The sequence below is a fragment of the Aquarana catesbeiana genome, linkage group LG01 (genome assembly GCF_042186555.1).
Source record: "Aquarana catesbeiana isolate 2022-GZ linkage group LG01, ASM4218655v1, whole genome shotgun sequence".
Lineage (NCBI taxonomy): Eukaryota > Metazoa > Chordata > Amphibia > Anura > Ranidae > Aquarana > Aquarana catesbeiana.
The window spans coordinates 348,609,925-348,625,881 of NC_133324.1; the positions used below are offsets into that span (position 1 = coordinate 348,609,925).

A 15,957-nucleotide genomic window follows, 5' to 3' on the forward strand; every position below is an offset into this window, starting at 1 on the left:
CGAGATGCCTCTGGAAAGGATTTCGGAGGAATCTATCCTACGAAGTAGTGCAGAGGAGGCAAAGGCCAAATCAATGTGGGACATGGTCCGGTATGTTGTAGAAAGACATGTGAATGCTTTATCCGACGGGTGAAAATGGCGCCAAACATCTGTCATGTGGAAGGCGGAGGCCCAATGAGAGAGTCCATGCTGGGTTGGTCCCGAAGCATGAAGTCTGTCAATGTTTCTGGAGGGGGCTAAATTAAAATCGCCCATAAATAATACATTTTCAACGTTGTACAATGTAACCTTTTTCATAAGTTCGTGAAGGACAGTAACGTCAGCAGGGGGGGGGGGCAGATACATCCCCACTATTACAAAAGGAATCTCTGAGATTAAAGCATGTAGGAGAATGTATCTGCCTCCCGGGTCCAACTTGACCTCTATAATCTGAAATGGAAGGGATTTATTCACTAAAATTCCCCTTGCATAGTTGGAATATGGTGCATGATAGTGCGCACCTACCCAGGCCTTTTTCAGACTAAGAATGCGGGAGCCAACAAGATGTGTCTCTTGAAGGATACACACTTGTGGGCGGAGCCTCCGCAGGTAGGCGAATACCAGCGAACGCTTGACCGCTGAATTAAGTCCTCTCACATTCCAAGATACCACCATACACTTAGCAATGAGAGGGGTGCAGCATTAAAAATAGAAATAAATTGTTAAGAGCGCCTGGGACCAATACCTCCAAGGGGGAACTACAGCCTCCCGGGACATACTGGAGATCCATAACACCCAAAATGGGTTAATTCTGTGTAGTAGGGACATACCATCATATACTTGCACACAAAGACCAACTGCAATTTGCATCTACATAACTCAACATAAAAATAATAAGTAAAAACAACAAAAAGAAAAAATAACGTGGGCACCCAATCATGAGCAGCCTCAAACAACCCCCCCCTCCCACCCCATGCACCTCGGAAACATGAGGAGCACCTGGATCCCAAAACACCCATAGTGCTGAACTAGTAACCTGAGTTAGGGTTGTGTCCTTGGGTAGAGACCTCACATCCTCCCCAATAACCAGGGGTCTATATGTGGATGTGGTAAGTTCCTTCTAGGAGCTGGTGGAGTGAAAAGCATTCTAAAAATAAAAGGAGAAAGAGGAAAAAAAAAAAAAAGAATGTATACCAAAAAAAAGAGTCTTAGTTTCATCTGCCTAAGCAGGGGCACATTCTTATGCCGCGTACACACGGTCGGACTTTCTATCCTACTTGGTCCGGCACACTTTCCGACGGACTTTGTCCGCCAGGTGCGCCGGACTTTAAAACGGACGGACTTGCCCACACACACCCGGACTTTCCGGCGGGCTAAGTCCGCCCGTCTTTCCGACGGACTTTCGCCGGAGTTCCGGCGGACTTTCAGAATGAACGGACTTGCCCACACACGGACAAGTCCGTTCATTTTGAACGTGACTCAGGTGCGACGGGACTAGAAAAGGATGTCAATCTTGCCGCTTTTATCGGCGAGATTGACACCTTGCGAGCCCCGTCGCGGGGCATACCAGGCCCTTAGGTCTGGTATGGATTATAAAGGGAACCCCCTACGCCGAAAAAACGGCGTGGGGTCCCCCCTAAAATCCATACCAGACCCCGATCCGAGCACGCAGCCTGGCCGGTCAGGAAAGGGGATGGGGACGAGCAAGCGCCCCCCCCCCTCCTGAACCGTACCAGGCCGCATGCCCTCAACATGGGTGGTTGGAGCTTTGGGGGAGGGGGGCGCCCTGCGGGGCCCCCCCACCCCAAAGCACCTTGTCCCCATGTTGATGAGGACAAGGGCCTCTTCCCGACAACCCTGGCCGTTGGTTGTCGGGGTCTGCGGGCGGGGGCTTATCGGAATCTGGGAGCCCCCTTTAATAAGGGGGCCCCCAGATCCCGGCCCCCCACCCTATGTGAATGAGTATGGGGTACATGGTACCCCTACCCATTCACCTAGGGAAAAAGTGTAAGTAATAAAACACACTACACAGGTTTTTAAAATATTTTATTAAACAGCTCCGGGGGGGGGGATCTTCCTCCGGCTTCGGGGGTCTTCTTCCGGCTTCGGGGGTCCCTCCGCTTCATCTTCTCCCGGCGTCCGGTTGGTTCTTCTCCGCTCTCTTCTCCCGGTGTTCCTGTTCTTCGGCCGGCTCCTCTGCTGTCTTCAAGTAGCTCTCTTGCCAGCAGAGGTCCGGACTTCTGGGCTTCTGGGCTTCTGGGCTTCTCTTCCCCAGATGTTGACACGACGCTCTCTCCTGCTGGACTGCTCTCCGAGGGCTGCGTTGTGACTTATATAGGCGGAGACCCCGCCCCCTTTTGATGTCACAGTCCCTGGGCATGCTGGGACTGTGACGTTTTAGGGGGCGTGGTCACTGGGTGATGTTGACCACGCCCCCTAAAACGTCACAGTCCCAGCATGCCCAGGGACTGTGACATCAAAAGGGGGCGGGGTCTCCGCCTATATAAGTCACAACGCAGCCCTCGGAGAGCAGTCCAGCAGGAGAGAGCGTCGTGTCAACATCTGGGGAAGAGAAGCCCAGAAGCCCAGAAGCCCAGAAGTCCGGACCTCTGCTGGCAAGAGAGCTACTTGAAGACAGCAGAGGAGCCAGCCGAAGAACAGGAACACCGGGAGAAGAGAGCGGAGAAGAACCAACCGGACGCCGGGAGAAGATGAAGCGGAGGGACCCCCGAAGCCGGAAGAAGACCCCCGAAGCCGGAGGAAGATCCCCCCCCCGGAGCTGTTTAATAAAATATTTTAAAAACCTGTGTAGTGTGTTTTATTACTTACACTTTTTCCCTAGGTGAATGGGTAGGGGTACCATGTACCCCGTACTCATTCACATAGGGTGGGGGGCCGGGATCTGGGGGCCCCCTTATTAAAGGGGGCTCCCAGATTCCGATAAGCCCCCGCCCGCAGACCCCGACAACCAACGGCCAGGGTTGTCGGGAAGAGGCCCTTGTCCTCATCAACATGGGGACAAGGTGCTTTGGGGTGGGGGGGCCCCGCAGGGCGCCCCCCTCCCCCAAAGCACCCACCCCCCATGTTGAGGGCATGCGGCCTGGTACGGTTCGGGGGGGGGGCGCGCTCGCTCGTCCCCACCCCCCTTCCTGACCGGCCAGGCTGCGTGCTCGGATCGGGGTCTGGTATGGATTTTAGGCGGTACCCCACGCCGTTTTTTCGGCGTAGGGGGGGTTCCCTTTATAATCCATACCAGACCTAAGGGCCTGGTATGTCCCGCGCTCGCCGCAATAGGAAAATTTGTTTTTCCTATTGCAGCGAGCGCGAGATGCAATACCCTGCCCTCGTGTCGTATCTGGTCCGTCGGACCAGCATACACACGAGCGGGCTTTCCGTCGGACCAGCACACACACGAGCGGACCTTCCGCCCGAAACTGAGTCTGGCGGAAAGATTTAAAACTTGTTTCAAATCTAGGTCCGGCGGGCTTTTGGGAAGAAGTCCGCCGGAAAAGTCCGCCGCCGCCCACACACGGGCGGATTGTCCGGCACACTCTGGTCCGCCGGACCAAGTATGCCGGAAAGTCCGACCGTGTGTACGCGGCATTAGAGTCTGTTACCAGAGGCTTTTTCTTTTTTGTCCGGTTTCCTCCCCAAAAAACAGTTCCAGTGTAGTCCCGAACATAAGAAAAACAACAAACGAGGACTAAAGAAGGGCTATGGGAATATAATCTGTATCTCCGGATCACTTACACATCCTTCACTGGGAACCGGGCTAAGCAGGTTAATAAGAGCAAGTGTCATTCCAACATACTCTGTACCAGCCACGACTATTACAACAGAAACACAAGTATCTGACGTAGGGCAAAGTCCAAAGCCGGAAGGCACTCAGGGTAACTCAGTTTAGTAAGGCAAGAAAGGCAACTTGGCTGACAGCGTATAGTACAGACCTTATAGTGTAATCCTCTTACAGGGGCAGGGTGTCCAACCAGGCTGATGCATCCCTAGGGCTGGTAAAGAAGCGTGCCGTCTCCCCATCAATAACTCTCAATTTGGCCGGGAACAAGATACTGTATTTTATACCTTTCTTCCGCAGGGCAACCTTCACAGCATCAAAGTATCGGCGTTGTCGTTGTGTTTCCATTGTATAATCCGGGAACAGTAGGAGCTTGGTGTTTTGAAAGGGTAAATCTCCTGCAGCCCTAGAGGCCCTAAGTAACTCATCCCGAGTTTAGCAGCCTAAGAATAAAAGTCTGCGGAGGGGCTCCTTCAGGGCCAGGTCTTGGCGGCACCCGGTGGGCTCTTTCAACCGCAAAATAGGGGGAGAGCTGAGCCGCCGATAGCAAGGAGCGCAGTAGGCCCTCCGTGAACTGAGATGGGGAACGACCCTCTACTCCCTCCGGCAGCCCCACGATCCTCAAATTATTCCTGCGGCTCCGGTTCTCGGCATCTTCAGCCTGGTATTCGAGCGCCTTAACCTTTGTTTGGAGCATGCGGATAGAAGCAGCGTGGTCAGATACTGTATTTTCCACCATCCTTACCCTGTTCTCTGCCTCCGTTACTCTGGAGCGGATCTTGTCCAGATCTTGCCGAATAAATCCTACGTCCAGCTGAACCTCTTCTATTTTTGAAGCCAAGGTGGACTGGCATGAGGTAATTGCAGCTTGGCAGGTTGTAATAGCCGCCATGATCTCTGGCAGCCCCGGAGACGCCGTCGCTGGGTTCGCCTCGTGGTCTGTTTGCGACGCCATATTGCTATGGCGCGCAGGAGATCTTGTGGAGCAGGAGATCAGGACAGTCTCCACCGGGATATCTGAGGGGAATTTCAATTTCTTACCCCTTTTCTGGTAGCTGGAGGTTTTAGAAGGCATCCAGGGATCACTAAGTCTATTTTTTTTGGCAGATGTATTAGGTACGGATAAATTACCGGATCGCACTCCAGGAGAGCTCAGGAACAAGTCCGCTCAGTCTTCCATCCCAGCCACGCCCCCGAGAGACATTCTTGGTGAAGTCACATCATGCAGCTCCTCTATAGCAGTACTAACTGGGGAAGTGAAGGGCATGAAAGGAGATATTTCTTTCATAAAGCATGACATGCAGAAGCTGCGGGAGCGCACTTCTGCCCTAGAAGGCCGATTGAGTACCTTGGAGGACGAATGGCAGCCCCTTCAGAGAGATGTCAGGCATGTAAATTCAATGGCATCCGCTAACGCAGCCCATTTAGAGGACATGGAGAATCGCCTGCACAGAAATAATGTGCGGGCAGTGGGCATCCCTGAAAGAGCAGAGGGTAAAAATCTAGTGGCTTTCATTGAGGCCTGGCTAATTGACACATTTGGCAATGATGCATTCTCCCCTATGTTTGCGGTGGAAAGGGCCCACCGAGTCCCCTCACGGCCACCACAACAGGGTGCCCCACCGCGACCCTCCTATTCCGCCTACTGAACTACAAAGACCAGGATGCCATCCTCAGTAAAGCTAGGACGGCTGGAACCCTAAAGGTGGGCAATGCCAAGGTATCATTATTTCTGGATTTTTCTGCGGCGGTGCAGCGACAGAGATCCAAATTCATTGATATCAAGAAAAGGCTGAGGGCCCTTAATGTTCAATATTTCATGTTGTATCCTGCAAAGCTGAAAGTGATTGCCAATGGCACCTCACATTTCTTTGAAAGTCCTTCTGCAGCTATGCATTGGCTGGATAGAGAGGAGAGAGCCCTGGCACAACGCCCTGCATAGGCAAAATATTCAGATTCCTTTGCTACACTTTGATTCACTGGTGCCTTGTTGAGATAAAATCTCTTTTCACCATGGCGGGGATGGTTTTCCATAATATTTGTTTATCCCCCCTGCACGTCACCTTTGCACGCCTGTACACTGACATCAAGGAGATGCTAATGTTCCTTTTACAAGTGCAAAGTTTGAAAGGACTTCATGCCCCCAGGCCTACACAAGAGCCCCCTGCAAAGAGTCCAGAGAGGACTGTACCCCCCTGTTTGTTGGGGATTACTTTGGTTATGTGTGGCCCAGTTGGTCAGACACTCTGCTAACTATAAGGACACACGTTTTCTTTTTCCTTCTCTGAGTATAACCCTTTTCTCCCTACAGGTGGGACATTTATGTGCATACTTACTGATGCTATTACCCGGCACTTCCACAAGATGGCGTATAAAGCTGGGATTTGCGTCTGAGGTGAAATGGGCAGGCTGGGGTTCATACTATGTACAAAGGCTACTATTATATACCCTAAATGACACAATGATAATACCTTATATAATGGTGGGGCCCTCGGCCCTTTGCTCTACATCTAATATGCATCCAAATGGCGAATAGTGGTGTTAAGGAGCTAATGCTCCTCTCATGGATTATAAGGGGACTGGGGGACAAAACCAAGAGGAGTGAAATGTTTAAATATTTTTCTAGGCTGCAACCACCATTCTCCAGGAGACACATTTACAGACTGATTCGATCTGTCTGTTGCGGTCTCGCAAATATCCCTCGCAGTTCCATTCAGTGCACTCCTCCTACTCCAGGGGAGTTAGTGTGCTGGTCTCTGGGAGGATCTCTTTTGAGTGCTTGCAACAGAGGATCAATGGGGAAGGCAGATTTGTTTTTTATTACGATTATATTTTTGTGTATTATTGTTGCCATGTATGTCCCCCCCCCTTACTCCTGGGACCCCCTTAAGAAATTTGCCCAGTGCATGGCCCTGTACCCCAATGTACCAGCCCTCGCTCTGGGGGACTTCAATAATGTTTTAGACCCACGACTGGTCAGACTGTCCCTACTTTCCAGACCATTCAATCACTCCACAAGTAAAACCATGTTTGCATCCTTGCTATCTGAACTGGGTCTGAGGGATCCAACGGTCAAATGTTACTCGTGTCACTCAGCCTCATATGGTGGTCTTTCACGCATAGATCTGGGCTTAGGAGGTGTGCCCCTTATGCAGAAGGTACTAGATGCAGCTTATGAGCCCCGATTACTCTCTGACCACTCCCCCTTTTGTGTAAGAATAGATGTCATAGCTCAGGAAATTAGACCCCTCTGGAGGATCAATCCATTCTGGCTGACGCTGTTGCTGACACCGGATGGGATTTCTAGTGCCTTGGGGGAGTTCCTTCGTTGCAATAGAGGTCCTGCAAGGGCAGCTGTTGTTTGGGATTCTCTCAAGGCGTTTCTGAGGGGATGTCTCATTTGAGGGATCACTGGTGTTAAGAGGAGGTCAGGAGAATGGGAAACCAGAATAAGCGACGAATTACAAATTAGGGAGCAGACAATGGTCACTGACCCTTCCCAAATGAATAGAGAGGCATGGATCGAAGCCCAATCATTATATAATTCTGTGGTGTTATCTGCAGCCGAAAAGAGGAGATTGTTTTTGCAACAGGAGTATTATGAAGAGGGAGAGAACATGAGCCATCTTCTTGCCTTGGTGGCCAGGGAACAAAGAGACACAGCCTCCATTCTGTCCATTAAGTCAGGGACAGGGGAAATCCATGCTCTTGGAGCTGACATACTGAAGATATTCCACCAATTTTACACAGATCTCTACTCCTCTAGGGCTTCCTTGGAACTAGAATCATTCCTACAGGACTGTACTTTCCGTCAAGTCTCGGAAGGCTTTAGGGGCAATGCTGAGTGCTCTGATAACCATGGAGGACTTGACAGAAGCCCTACAGGGGGCTAAGAAACATAAATCTCTGGGTTCAGATGGCCTCCCTGCTGAGGTTTATTCTCGCTATTGTGATATCCTCCTTTTGCCGCTGCTACAGGCTTTTTCTGCGGCAGTGGAGGAGGGGTGTCTACCAGATAGGATGCAGGAGGCCATCATAGTGGTGATACCCAAACCGGGGAAAGACAAACTCCTACCAGATTCATACCGCCCCATCTCTCTCTTGAACTTAGATGTCAAACTCCTAGCTCGGGTATTGGCGAATAGACTGTCTAAAGTGATTGGGGGGCTCGTCTATAGGGATCAATCCGGGTTCATACCCACTAGGTCTACGGCAAATAATATTAGGCGTCTCTTCCTAAACTTACAAACCCCAGTGGACAATCCTGGAGGGAGGGCCATACTATCTCTAGATGCTGCTAAGGTGTTCGATAGCGCGGGGTGGCCCTACCTATGGGAGATCCTAGCTCGCTTTGGCCTGGGTGATCATTTTGTTAACTGGGTGAAGATTCTCTATTCGGCCCCTAGGGCAAGACTCCGCATTAACAATACTCTCTCCCAACAATTCGCGTTACATAGGGGCACTCAACAGGGGTGCCCGTTGTCGTCCCTATTGTTTGCTCCTTCGGTGGAACCATTAGCTATACTAATCTGCAGATCCTCTGAGATAGTGGGATTTCATAGAGTCCCCTTGGAGGAAAAGATTTCTCTTCACGCCGACGACGCCCTGCTTTATCTAGGAGACACGGCTACCTCTTTTACCTTTAATGGCGCTTATAACCAGGTTTGGCAAATTCTCAGGGCTTTTCAATAAATTGGTCTTATCCATCCTGATGCCCCTAGATCCCATGATGAATTCCTTGCCCCAGGAGGCAGGACAAATTACTATAGCTAATTCTTTTAGATATCTGGGGGTGGTGGTGACTCCGGACACTTCCAGTTACCTACAATTAAATTTGAGCCCCTTGTTAGATAGAGAGAAAAATCCCTTAACTGGTGCAAGCTCCCCCTGTTGGTGGTAGGGAGAGTAAACTTAATAAAAATGATCTGGGCCCCACAATTGTTGTATATATCTCAGAATTCCCCTATGTGGATCTCTAATAAAGGGTTCAAAAGAGTAGATACCCAGATGCGGGATCTTATTCGGAAACAGAAAGGAGCTAGAATCAGTTTAAATACCTTACAATATAGTATAGACAGAAGAGGTCTGGCGGAGCCACATCCCAAATTATATTTTCTGGCCTCCCAAATGCAGCAGATCAAGGGATGGGGAAGAGATGATTCCCCAGATGATCCTATTTTACGTTTAGTAACCCGAACCAACCCAGACTTGAAAACCGGCTCCCATTTGGAAATGGATCTTCACGGCTTGCTCCCGACCTCCCCAACAGCGGGTCTTCTTAGAAAAGTGTGGGAAGCAACCCGGGAGGCACTGAAGGTCAAGGGCCACCTGGGATTTACAACTCTGTGGAAAAATCCAAGATACCCAGAACTTAATAAACTGGAGGTATTCACCCTATGGAAACGCAAGGGGATATGTTTTTTTCCACAGATATATACAGGGAATGTATTGAAATCTTTTGCACAACTTTGCTCAGAATTTACGCTCCCCACTAGATGTTTTTATCAATATCTCCAACTCAGACACGCTTTGCAGGCTCAGGGACAGACAACCTCCCTGACTGCCACCTCACCCCCGATCCTAACGGAGCTACTTCAAGCGAATGCCAGGAAGGGGCAGATTTCAAAAATTTACTCAGTACTGTTGTCTTCTACCCAAGACCATGCCTCACTGAAATGTAGAGCTAAATGGGTCACGGACATTGGAGAGATTGATGGTGATCAATGGGACACGGACATTGTAATCAATCCCTATTGTCTCCATTTCGGCCTCCCATAGATTATCGCAGCCACACGGACGCCAAAGAAACTGTATGCATGGGGCCTGAGAGATTCACCCCTATGTCCAAAATGTAAAACACACCAAGGGGATTTCATTCACATGCTCTGGCGATGTCCAAAGCTCAACAGGTATTGGACTGATGTCACACAGAATATTTCCCGGCTGGGGCAGGTACTGGTGCCCTCCACCCCTCTCGTATGTCTACTGGGAGCGATTGATGAGGAGATGTACCAGAGGGGAATGTATATCATATTTACTAGACTACTACACCTAGCTAGAAAGCTTATAGCTAGACATTGGATGGCACATACTGTGCCTACAGGGAAACAATGGATTGTGTATGTAAACTCACTCTTGATTAGGTCACAGGAATGCCGTGACAAAATTTTAATTTATCTGGCAGCCATGGCTGTCTGATCCGGCTCTTGCCCCCCCACAACTAGTAATAGATAGACTATTGCGACTCTAAAAAAGCAACAAGTAAATGGAGAGGTGGGGTGGAAGGAGAAGGGAAAACAGTTAAATGTTTCAGTTCTGTTATGTTGAACACTTGGTGTAGCAAAATCCAATAGCAAAAAGAAAGAAAAAGAAAAAGACCGTGTTCTGATTTGCAAGTTGTCCAACCAAGTGCTAAAAGTATGCCTTAACGGTTAAAGTGGGAGTCCGGCGACCAATCTTTTTTTTTTTTTTTTAGGTCATTGAGACACTTTGCTAATCCCAAAATAATACTCACAGTTTGGTCATAATATTTCCGCCTCTGTCTGTTTTCGTACTGAAGAATAACTTTAAAAATGTGATGCTGGCTGTTTCCATCTTGCTTGTGGGTATGTGAAGCCCACAAGCATTGATTTCCTGGATGCGGTGAATGCTGTTCATTCACAGCTTGTTCACAAGCATGATCATTGTTCCCGCACTGAATCTTGGGAAGCCTGACACTAAGCTCCCAGGAGACAGTGCGGCGCCGGGGAAAGGCAATAAACACGCCTACTCCCATGGGAGGAGAGACAGGAAGTGCCACAATAAAGTACAATATAAAGGTAATTACAGCGATAAAAAAATTTTTCGTGCAACATTTGAACATCTATGCAATTAACTGAAGGGGGTAAGATTAAGTTAAAAATTTGAGTGGAACCCCACTTTAAGTAATGGTGCAGTGCAATATATATGGTTATATTTGAAGACATGTACTATATGTCGTTACTGTATTTAGCACTGTCAATGTTTTCTATATACCTGTATGATTATTTGCTGCATCAACAAAGTTTTGATTAAAAAAAAAAAAAAACATCAAAATATCTTCTGTTTTAGTACAAAGCGTCCCGTCCTTTGCTTTTATAGCATTTATTTAGGAAGTGTTAGTTTGTGATCGAGCAATCGCAGTTAGAAGTTTCGAGCAATCGCAGTTAGAAGTTTCCCAACTTTTTCCCCCTCTGCCCATACCAAATGTCTATTAAAAAATTGTTTATTCTGCGCTCTTTTTTCCATAAGGAGTTTAAGTTGAGATTGCGCCTCTACCCATAAGGAACAGTTTTCAGGAGTTGAATCCTGAACATATGCCGCCTCATCTGCTGTCATCCGCTCATTTACCAAATTAACTTCCTGTCTACTTTTTGTTTTGGCCAAACTAATTTCTTTAATAAGAAGGCCCCTAAGATAGACCTTCATAGTGTCACAAACAATCAAGGGGGAGGCGTTGGTCAAATACATTTCTAAAAAAAGATTTAAGGCCCTTTGTATATGATCATGTGTAGAAATTATCTGAAGCCAAAGTGGTTTAAGTTTCAACATAGATCGCAAGCAAGGGGGAATGGTCAGACACGCCTCTAGGCAGGATATCAATAGAAGAAATATACCTAAATACTTCATAGGATCCCAACATCATACCGATGCGGGATAGGGTTTTACGGGTCTTAGAATAACACGAGTAGTGCATTTTCCCAAGATATAACTTTCGCCACAAATCATGCATACCAAATTCCCCACATAGTTTGCCCAATGGGGTCAAACATTCTACATTAACATTCCTGGGGCATGGAAACCTATCCTGTTTGATATTAAAGACATTATTAAAATCGCCCATCCTAAGGACTGGGAGCGGAAGTATATCAGCCAGGAACTTAAAAAATAGCTGTATTACCTCATATGAATATGGGGGTGGAATATATTCATTAGCAATCACAAAATGCCTATCAAAAAGTCTACAACACAAAAAAAAATCTCCCGTACTTATCTACCTCCACCTGTTCACAGGAGAGGCCCCCACTACCATACACCAGAATCGACACGCCCCTGGCATTAGAAGAATATGTAGAGTGATATGCTGTATCTACACCACGGCATGTCAAGAAACGTACTGTTTCTGGGGTGGCATGCATCTCCTGTAAACAGACAAGGTCTGGTTTTAAATCTGCAAAAGTATCAAAGATTGCTTTGCGTTTCAAAGAACTGTTAGCTCCTCTCACATTCCATGAAACAGTCTTCAACATGCAGTCAGACCCAAATATGTATAATAAAAAAAAAAGCTTATGAAACCTATCGCAGTTGCTCTGGGATATCTACACCCACACATCCTTCCAAAGGAATATATACCTGAGCCCTGTAACTTCACCCGACGGGGACACGCTGTCCCTCTGCCCGGGGTTTTTGGCTCTTGAATGGATAGATTGATAGCAGCGCAGTCATTGGCTCCCACTGCTGTCAATCAAATCCAAAGACGCGGTCGCCAGGGGCGGGGCCGAGTCATACATTTGGCGGCTATGGACGCCAAATGATGGACTCAAGAGCACGCCCGCAAGGTAACCCCCCGGGAGAGCGCTTCTCCTAGGGGGTTATCTGATGTGGGGAGGAGCCATTTTGTTTAAAAATGATCAAAGCTTTACAATCACTTTAAGGCTCTGTATGTTGAAGAAAAAGCAAACGTTTTAAACTCATCTGTGCAAAAAAAAAAATATATAAAGGCCGACGGCGAAGAGGATAAGAGGGGAAAGACAAAAGAGCAAACCCCTCTCCTCTCCCTCATCTCCAGCCTAGCTTTTATGTAATAGCCATCGGTGATCTATGTCCTATAGATATTTGTGAACATTTCTCAGCAGTTAGCCCTCCAAAAAGAGATCCAAAAAAAAGGGGGGGGGTGGGCGAGGGAGGGAGACGAAGGTAAGAAAAAGAGTATGACAGCTCTCTTCCTTTCCTCCTATATTCAGTTCAGAGGTGCCTAGTGAGATGAGTTATTAATTATTTGTAATGCCTATCCATCCACTCTGTGCTGGTGGCTTGCAGAGTTTCGAAAAAATGAACAGTCATTTGCCACCACTCTGTTTGAATAAGTTAATGAACACTGGACTTTTTATTTTTATTTTTAATCCTACTTTTTGTGTATGAATTGCACATTGCACTTTAAGCATTACTTTGCCCAATATTTTATTGCACGATATGAGCACATTATTGCATATTAATTTTGGTGATGAATTAGGCAAATATTGTATGTATTTTTGCATTTAAAGAGACAGTACACTGTTTGCACTTACCACTTTTTTTACACATCTTGGAAATTGCACCTATTTGATGAACTAATCATATATTTGTTGATTTATTCATATATATTTTTTTTTATGCACTTCATGATTTAAAGAGACAGCACACTCGCTTCCGGACTATTTTCCAGGTACTGAGTATTCCCATGTTGGGTCGCAGCAGGCTCTTTTTCCTTGTTTTTTCTTTTCTTTTTGATCAGGTAGACACTAAACGCAGATATTAAAGGTGTAATTTCCTGCTCCCGGGTGACGCATTGAACTACTTGGGATCACTGACATCCCATAGGTTAAAAACAATTACCGTATGTATATATCAATGTGAATATATTTATGGAAGTAAAGTAAAATTCTTTCAAATGTATATCTAAAGAATAAATAAATAAATTATATATAAAAATATTTGTCATCTTTATTGATTATCCTTACGGAGGCAAAATACAATTTCAACAATATTGTAGCTAAAAAGTGTGGCTTATCATTATGGGTGGGTATATGGAGAATTTATATTACTGTTAAAGCTCTGACATGTATAATAGCAATACCAAAGGGGCTTACTGTAATGAGGTGGAGCAGGTAAAGAACCCATCAATAGGGTAGGAGTGGCTGTTGTGGTTCGAAAAGGACTGTTGCTCATGGATGACAAAGGAACATGTAAGGCATTTATATCTTTTGCATTTGAATATGCCCTTTAATGTCAAGAATGTGGGTATGTCTCTGACAGAGGTGACATGTCCTGTGGTAGTTTGCTGGAGGCAAGATATTCTTCAAACTTCCGAACACAACTTTGGGACGTTCCTGTAACTTGGGGTCCAACTTTAGGTCGCACTTTAGGATGCTCCAATGTTTTGACAAAGATCACTTGATAGACAGATACTTGGTAATGAATTGCATGCTGAAAATCGGCCTAGTGGGTCTAGTAGTGTCAAGAACTGATATATTGAAGGTGCCTGGAACCATATCTTCCCTTGTCTCCGCATTACTCAGGGAGTTGTCATATTTCGCAAGGTAACTCTCAAACGCTTGGTCGATGGAGTCTTCACTGTATCCTTTTTGTATAAGATCTTTGTTTGAGAATCACCCTTGGGAGATGTAATCTTCCTTTTCACATTGATAGATACATAATTAGTTTTAACCAATTGGATGTCGGCGGTCCTGAGTGGTTCTCCCAGGAGCTGGAAATTACACTGCATTGCCTACTCTTTAAGCCTTAAGATGCCACATCTGAGCCATCTTGGCCCCACTTCCCCCAAGCTCTATGTAATGCAGAGGTTAGCCAGTCTGAGGAAGATGCTTGACAGCTTTGAAAAGCATCCCTGTTTCCATTACATATGTGTAAAGAACCAACTTCAGGGTTTCTCTTCCAGGTTTGAGTACCAGCCACAGTAGCAGCAGTAGCAGATTCAGCAGATTCATTCCATCACAGCACACTCCACCCTCAGCTGGTGGCCAAGGTTGGGGTTCCCCTGGTTATCTCCTGATGAGTCCTGATCTGTTTATCACCCACAATGTCATGCTCACACATGCTGTTTTTGTGGGTGCATTTTTATTCATCCATTAAATTGTTTTTAATCACATGTTACACTATGGGGTATGCACTTGTGTCTGTTTATTTTTGGTTTTAGGATTTTACCCTAACAGGCTGCATTTCTTCACTTATGGATGCTGCTTACATACCCCTGTTTTTTTGACTGTTTGGGAATGTTCCACACTTCACAAATATGAAACACTGTGTCCCTCAATGGATTTCAAGAAAAGGACCTTATGGTAAATACAAAGATCCTATTTTTTTATGCAGCATCATGGAAGATCAAAACCACACCTATACTGAATTTCAAAAACTTTTAAGAATATCTTATGCTAGAGGTTAACCTACTTTTATTACTCACTATAATTATTAAAAGCCTATTAAGCCTTATGCACACAGGACGTCTGCTTTGCTTCTCTGAACGCCAGAACACCTGGCAGGAAAATAGCTGCTTAAAAACTGGGCTAAGGCATGTATTGCACAAATGTTTAGGCATGTCAAGCATCTGAGTGTTAATGGATTCCATTGGCCACAATGTTCATTTTTTTTGCCCATTGGTATGCATTAACACTCAAACACGTCTAAATGTGCCTACACGCGCTTAGGCTCTTTCAGCGTTTTTTCTGCTCTTCAGCACCTCTCCTGAATGTGCCTTTGGTGGGTTTTTTTTTTTAGCCTATAAAAGCTCCCCCTTTAATAAATTAATTAATGCATGGACACATGGACTAACATAGAGGTGCTTTTACAGGCTAAACAAATGCCGGTAAAAGCGGTGTTTTTAAGCCAAGTGTGCACAAGGCCTTGTAGAGTTACATTTGCTGGTTAAATAGAACTTTTTATTTTCACTTGCAGATTGAATCCCATTTTAGAAGACATTCACAGAGAAACACCTAAAATTCCTAAAACTTCACAACTCTCCAAACTGCAATCGACACAGAGCATAGTGTTGCCAAGCAATAGAATCATTGCGTTCTTTTCAAGCAAATGCTTGTTTGTGAAATAATAAAAAGTCAAGTTCATGAAAGAATAGATTTTGTACTAAACATTTACAATTAGTGTTAAAAAAATAACAAAACCTAAAACCATTTTTTACTTGTACATTATTGTCTCAGATAAATATTTAGATTTTGACAATATAAAACAGCGTGGGAATCCTTTTCACCCAGTGGTCAGATTATGACTTAATATATTCCTATTTGCATGAGAGCCCAATCAACTGCAGATATTCATGTCAAAATTGGTTAATATCAGCAAAATACCTGCTTACCTGATGTTTTGCACAGCTTGTATCACATCCTGACTGCTATTTGCATATTCATAAGTCAAGCTGGGACTATCCGCATAAATCT

At 46.0% G+C, this 15,957-nt stretch overlaps 1 protein-coding gene across 1 annotated transcript in view; it reads right to left on the reverse strand.

Annotated features, from left to right (window-relative positions):
• LOC141145559 (uncharacterized) overlaps nt 1–15,957 on the reverse strand; it is a 382,628-nt gene that overhangs the window by 83,401 nt on the left and 283,270 nt on the right. Inside the window, exon 8 of the mRNA XM_073632353.1 lies at nt 15,876–15,955. Coding sequence (XP_073488454.1) covers nt 15,876–15,955 — 80 coding nt within the window. The remainder of the gene's footprint in view (nt 1–15,875; nt 15,956–15,957) is intronic.